Genomic DNA, 7105 nt, shown 5'->3' with positions numbered 1-7105 from the left:
CAATTTTAATTAAATAGCAAATTGAAAACAGATCCCTTGAAGATACAGGTTTACATACCGCCATCAGGGGTAAGATTGGGTCATACAAAAATGCTGAAATTTGTATGACCCAATGTCACCCCTGTTGATGGTAGTAAATTGTACGACGTAGACGAATTCAAGGTTGGAGAGTAATGTGCGTACCTTCGATCGTCGGACAACAGCTTCAGCAGAGGAATTCGGAGGCGTACACATTGAGTTTTAGAAACGCTTTTTGAACCAAATTCACAAGTATATTTCGAGAGTCTTCACGCAAAAAAAAAAAAAAAACATGCACAACAAAAGCAACTGTGCTCAAACATTACAAAATACAACACTAACGATCTTCAACACCAATCCACACCGAAACGCCCGCTTCAAACCGTCACCGTGTCCGAGATGGTGGACACGTTGTCTCCGCTCATGTTGTGCTCGTCCTGAAAGCGCGCGTACCGCACCGGCAGCGACTGCGCCCGAACCCGACCCGCAATGCCCTGCAGCTCGTCCACCAGCGAGGTCGTGTTCCGGCGACGGCGGTACAGCACAAAGGCAGCCATTGTGAGCACGGCACAAAGCGCAAGGGCGCCCAGGATGGAATATCCGAGAGCGCCACCTGAGGTGAGTGACGCGGACGCCATTTGGGTGGAGTTTAGCGGACTTGCCGAGGGAGGGAGGGTTGGGATGGTGGTTGGTGGGGTGGTAGAGTTGGGTTGGGGTGGGGGTGTTGGTGGCTGGGTGGCTTTGGTAGGACTTGTGATTTTGGGTGGAGTTGGTGGCTGGGTAGCGGGGGCAGGACTTGTGGGTGTAGTCGGCGAAGCCGATGCATCGGTAGTTGGAGTGAACGTCACCATGTCACTTCCTGTAGTGATGACTGTTTCGGTGGTCTTAGCAGTTGGATCTGTCGACAGTTGAGTCGTGGTTGGTGAGATTGTCGTAATTTCTACGACCGCGCTTTCATTGACGGGGATGATTCTGAAAGAATGACCACAATTATTTGGGAATTTAATTATAACGAAAAAACCGACTTACCGCAGATAGTTCAACTGAGTGCATTCACAGACGACGTGAGAGCCAAGGTACGAACTGTTGCACGATTTGCTACCCCATTTGGTGTCATCATTCCAGACTTGACACTGAGGAATATTACAGCAATTTAGACAAGCCCTCCATAGAATTTCTAATATCTACCTCATAGTTAGTTGCATTTCCGTCCACGGTAACGTTCCAAACATACTTCCCCTCCTTCCAGTCGAGCGTCTTTTGAGTTGCGTTGTTGTAAACCGCCACCAGGATCACTTGGTACATTCCCATTGGCGATCCTGTCCCATTCATCAGATCTCTTCCGTAGAGAATTTTGCCCAAACAGAGCAAGCTCACATTGTTCAACGACTGTTCGGTTTTCGCTCCATCAACAGACCCCAGCGATACACGTGGGTTATCCGAAGGAATCCGATCGGCACTCGAGAGCAAATTCCTCTCCGTTGCTTTCAATCGCTTAGTCTCCAGCACGAGCCATCCGTCCTCCCCCGAGTACCGCGACTCCTCCATCTCGCAGTACATTCTGGTAGCGTTCGGGATGAACGCCAACAGTTGATTTGTTCCGTGTGAGTTTGCACTGGGCGAATTAACAATGCTTTTGTAGACCTCCAACTTAGCGGTTACGCTATCGACTTCCTTGGTTGTTAGGATTGGTTCAGGATTAGCGGCACGTCTCCTACGCGAAGGTTTGCGGTCAACGGAGTCGATCAACTCGAGAAGTTCGCCCAGCAGGTGATCGTTGCTACCACGCTTGAAGTCGATGATGGCTTTGGCCTGCAAGGCAAATTGCAGTACGCTGGTTTGGGTGATGTAGCTAGATTGCTGGGCGAACGCTTCCTTGATGGACTTTATCTGAGACTCCAGGATTGTCGTATATTTCGAGTACGCCTCGTCGTACAGGCCAGATGCTTGATTTTTAAGTGTTAGCAACGTTTCGAACGCAACCTTCATTGATTCTTGGTAGTTTCCTCGAGCATAATGTTTCTGGACGACATCTAGCCGGAACAGAACATCGGGCAAACCTATCGAAGGATTTGCATGCACGCGCAGTTGAGGACCATCTATGCGGGCGCATGCTTGCCGCGCATCACATACCGTATAAAACACGGACACGTTCTTTTCGGAGTACGGCAGTTGCGTTTCCGTTGACATTACCTCGTAGAAGTCTCCAACCTGGACCGTATTGCCATCGGCGACGTACCAGTACGTATATCTTAGCGGGAAATCCGACGCTGTATCGTTAGCGATCCCCGTTGACAACGTGTAGAACGTGCTCAGCGCTGTACCATTGTCCGCGGGAGTTACCGTTAACGGTAGCCCACTCGGAGGCGCGTTCGTTTCTAGTACCATGTCCCAGTAGCTTACGACGCTGACTCGAGTCTTGCCGGCGTCAACACTGTCGTCGATTGGCTCGGGACAAGTCGTAACCAGCCGAAACTTGTACAACGCATTGCGGGCCAATTCAGCTTCTTTTGGAATGATCAGCCGGACTTCCCGTTCAACGGTGTCGTTTCCGTAGTCGACCAGTTCAGACAGGAAGTTTTCCTCGATATCGTTGATGAAGATGCTTCCGAGTCCACCGATTGCGCTGGTGTCGAAATACGCGAAGCCTTCTTCATTTGAGAGAGTCCAGTTGCTTGTACACTTTGGAACGAGACCGGCTACGTCCACGGTTACTTCGTAACGATTACCAGGTATCAGATAGAGCGGGGGTGTCTTCTGGAGCGTTACAGAAATTGTAGACTTGGCATTTACTTGGATGTTCGAAACGAGTGTTAACTGTTCTATCGAGGCAGATATCTGGAACTTGGACTCTTTCAAGAATGACGTTGTCACTAAATTCTTCGCTTGAATCAAGTTTCCAGTACAGTTAATATCTGCAGACTCCTTACACTCCCAGGAAACCTCGTCGACTGGCTTGTTGTAGGCAACCCTAACTTCCGTAGTTTGTGCAAAACCAACTGTAGCATCAAAGGGGTAGATGTTTCCCCTCAGAGGTCGCTTCAATACAGTCAGTTTCATCGTTGTCTTAACAATTTCGTTACCGCTCGACGTTCCAACCACGCGAACGCTTATAGAATATATTGAACCTGGACTCAGCACACCCGATGGGATCTGCAGCACACTTGATTCAGTATTGACACTCACGTGATCGACCCCTGTAATGCTCCACGCCAGCTTGTAGTCGTTCTTCGGCTCACAAAATATAAGTCGAGCCTTCAGAATGTACGGAATATCCGCGTAACACACCTCGGCCCCGAGCAGTAGCAACGAAACGTCCTCGCTGTTCGATGAACCATCCTGATCTACCGAAGCCTGTGAATTCCGTCCGCGATACATAATCGTAAAGTTTTGACCAACGCCAATGGGGCCCGCCTCTCCAATCGCCACAATGTTGAACGTGTAAATTACCCCCGCTACCAACTCTTCGTTCATGATCAAAATTTGATTCGTGTCGGATATCGCATCCCGCTCCTTCTCAAGCCTTTGCTCGAGCTGTCGGACACTTTTCCACAGCTGCAGCGTGTGGCGTTGGCTGACGAACCCGGGCAGCGTAAACGTAACAGTTACTTGATATTTCAACTTCTGGCCACCCTTGGTCTGCAGGCTGCAAAAATGTGGGAGGAGGAATAATTAGAGAGTCGTTTTTGCGCGCTTTTTTTCTAATTGCAACGTGCCACAAGTGAAATGCTGTGATGGCAGGGTTCGTGCGTGCGTGTGCAACACGGCGCCGACGGGAGTGTCGTGAATAAATTATACTAGTTAAACCATGGAAAAATCAATAACTCATGAACGTGCGGCAGCAGGTCTCACCGGCAGGTGCTGGAAGTGAATATAAAGCCTTTATGACGTGTCGTAGGTCAAGTCGTAAGTGGACTAATTGAATTCAATTCTTAGCAGATGAGTGAGTGCAGTCGTCCATCCGTTTACCCAATTGTAATTTGCTGCGATACACCGGAATTGGTCTGATTCTCCGAGGTGCCCTCCGCTTTCGACTTTCCGCAGATGAATTTTGGTGCCAAAATTCTGAAGCTAGAGTCCTCCTGAAAGAACACCAAATTTATACTTTAAAATTCATCTATAAAATAATCTTATTGTAACATACAGCGGATGTTGCCACAATCAGCAGCACTAAAATGGCGAGGACTCCACCAAGGCACCTCATTTTTTCAGGTTTAATGTTACGGGGCTATTGATTTTCTCCACGTGAACTGACCTGGTCAGAGTATCAACTCAGACTGAATGCTAGTGTGCCCGTTGTTCACTGCTGCTGTTCTTCAACGGTACTGACTGGGGGTAATTGCAGGACATTCAAACAATGACGCGGTACCTGTTTGAAGTATAAGTTGAATGAAAGATGTGAAGTGGCCAAGACATAACTATAGTTTCATGCGTTTACTGATTTTTTTTTTAAGAGAGAGCGTAGATATTCTTTTAACTCTACCCTATCTATATCAAAAAAGAAACCTAATAATACTCGGTCCTAACCAGGTCCCAGCACCGAAAAGGACTTAATAAAAATAATTTAATGAAAAAAAACCTAATATCGTTGCTTTTGCTTGGATGGAGTCGCATGGTTGTTGAACATAAATCACACAACATAAATATAAGTTCATGCAATTTTATGCGCCACTTTCCTCAACATCTTGCATGCAAGTTTTGATTGTAAACATTGCGAGTGGATTGTATGTTTCCTATACAACTAGCTTACACGCTCACCAGGGCATAACCATTTTTGAAATGGACTTCGTTTATTCGAGTACGACCTCGAGTGCGACAGCTCGCTAACCTTCGGCTTTTCGTATTTATAGACATTCCTTCAAGGGGGTTGACACTTCGAGTATACTGCATACGCGTATCATACGCACATAATATTCTCATTGTCTGCATACCGTATTGGCGATATAGACCCCATATTCGTCGTATTTGAGGTCATATCTACCCAAATATCAGCGTGAATATCATACGCGCATAATACCCGCGCAGTATTCCTTGGTTGCATACCGTATCGACTCCAATATTGGCTTCATATTGGTGCAATATCAGAAGTGAATTGCCCTTTGGGGTTGACACATCGAATATTTTCATTCGAATCATTCTGTTCATTCCAGAAAAATACTGGAATGATGCCGTCATAAACGTGATTATTACGTTTCTACTTAATTTTGTTTTTGTGTGTTAGCAACCTGAAGCTGAGCAATTCTCTACGAAATCGGTCTTTTTTCTTCAATTTTATTTTTTGTATTTTTTAATCCGGCTGAAACTTTTTTGGTGCCTTCGGTATGCCCAAAGAAGCCATTTTGCATCATTAGTTTGTCCATATAATTTTCCATACAAATTTGGCAGCTGTCCTTACAAAAATGATGTATGAAAATTCAAAAATCTGTATCTTTTGAAGGAAATTTTTGATCGATTTGGTGTCTTCGGCAAAGTTGTAGGTATGGATATGGACTACACTGGAAAAAAATGATACACGGTAAAAAAAATTTGGTGATTTTTTTATTTAACTTTTTATCACTAAAACTTGATTTGCAAAAAAACACTATTTTTATTTTTTTTTTATTTTTTGATATGTTTTAGAGGACATCAAATGCCAACTTTTCAGAAATTTCCAGGTTGTGCAAAAAATCATTGAGCGAGTTATGAATTTTTGAATCAATACTGATTTTTTCAAAAAATCGAAAAATTGGTCGAAAAAATTTTTCAACTTCATTTTTCGATGTAAAATCGAATTTGCAATCAAAAAGTACTTTAGTGAAATTTTGATAAAGTGCACCGTTTTCATGTTAAATCCATTTTTAGGTGACTTTTTTGAAAATAGTCGCAGTTTTTCATTTTTTAAAAATAGTGCACATGTTTGTCCACTTTTGAAAAAAATATTTTTGAAATGCTGAGAAAATTCTCTATATTTTGCTTCTTCGGACTTTGTTGATTTGACCTTTATTTGCTGATATATTGCAATGCAAAGGTTTAAAAACAGGAAAATTGATGTTTTCTAAGTCTCACCCAAACAGCCCACCATTTTTCAATGTCGATATCTCAGCAACTAATGGTCCGATTTTCAATGTTAATATATGAAACATTTGTAAAATTTTCCAATCTTTTCGAAAACAATATTTTCAAAATTTTCAAATCAAGCCTAACATTTCAAAAGGGCTAAACATTCAATATTACGCCCTTTTAAAATGTTAGTCTTGATTTGAAAATTTTGAAAATATTGTTTTCGAAAAGATCGGAAAATTTTACAAATGTTTCATATAACGTCATGATTCGAATTCCCGGACGCTTCGAAACCCGGACACCTCATCTTGTTTTATCAATTATTTGGATATATGTTCGCATTATGAATGTCAAAACTGTGTTATTTGATGAATTCTAACATCAACTTTCATTTAAAGTTTGTTTGAACGCTGTAGTTAATGTCAAAACAATTAAATAAAATAAAATTATAAGATTACCAAAAATGCGAAACATTTCACGTGAAATATTTCATATGCGTCCGAAGCACCGGGAAGGCAAAGCAGAAATTTATGGTTTTGATTTCCTTAAATTCTAGCAAATTTTTATATAAAATATCGATTGTTTTGATGTCAACAGCTTATTTGAGACCTAAAGAATGCCATTCACTAACATTTCAGTCCAAATTTGTGCGATTCATAAGCAAAAACGAGTGTCCGGAATTCGAAGCAAAAGTGTCCGGATTTCGAATCAGCTTTTATCAGTGTCCGGGATTCGAAGCACAACAAGTCATTTTAATTTTCAAATTCTGATGAAAAATTGTTAGAAAAGACATATTTTGCATGCATTCTCTTTAAAATGACTGTTAATACTACATCCTGATGATATTTCTTCATTTCCAACTTATTACATTATTTTTTGTCAGCTATAACGAAAATGATGTGCTACTAAGTGTCCGGATTTCGAATCATGACGTTATTAACATTGAAAATCGGACCATTAGTTGCTGAGATATCGACATTGAAAAATGGTGGGCTGTTTGGGTGAGACTTAGAAAACATCAATTTTCCTGTTTTTAAACCTTTGCATT

At 42.6% G+C, this 7105-nt stretch overlaps 1 protein-coding gene across 3 annotated transcripts; it reads right to left on the bottom strand.

The window, feature by feature from the left end:
- Positions 1-299: 299 nt before the first annotated feature.
- On the bottom strand, positions 300-4346 carry LOC120430173 (uncharacterized). 3 transcript variants are annotated; one of them, XM_039595254.2, is made up of 5 exons: positions 4163-4346; positions 3988-4100; positions 1207-3664; positions 1048-1151; positions 300-990 (listed from the first exon to the last, which is right to left on the bottom strand). In XM_039595254.2, the coding sequence occupies exons 1-5, from the start codon at positions 4220-4222 to the stop codon at positions 396-398; spliced, it is 3330 nt and encodes a 1109-aa protein (XP_039451188.1). In that variant the 5' UTR covers positions 4223-4346; the 3' UTR covers positions 300-395. The 3 variants fall into 3 exon arrangements, with proteins under 3 accessions (XP_039451188.1, XP_052562079.1, XP_052562080.1); XM_052706119.1 differs by having other exon boundaries at positions 3871-4100; positions 4163-4198; XM_052706120.1 differs by lacking the exon at positions 4163-4346 and having other exon boundaries at positions 1207-3879.
- Between the last annotated feature and the right edge of the window lie 2759 nt (positions 4347-7105).

The sequence above is a fragment of the Culex pipiens genome, chromosome 1, assembly GCF_016801865.2.
Source record: "Culex pipiens pallens isolate TS chromosome 1, TS_CPP_V2, whole genome shotgun sequence".
Taxonomy (NCBI): domain Eukaryota; kingdom Metazoa; phylum Arthropoda; class Insecta; order Diptera; family Culicidae; genus Culex; species Culex pipiens.
The sequence above is the reverse complement of the archived record's forward strand: the minus strand, read 5'-3'. Positions and strand labels throughout refer to the sequence as shown.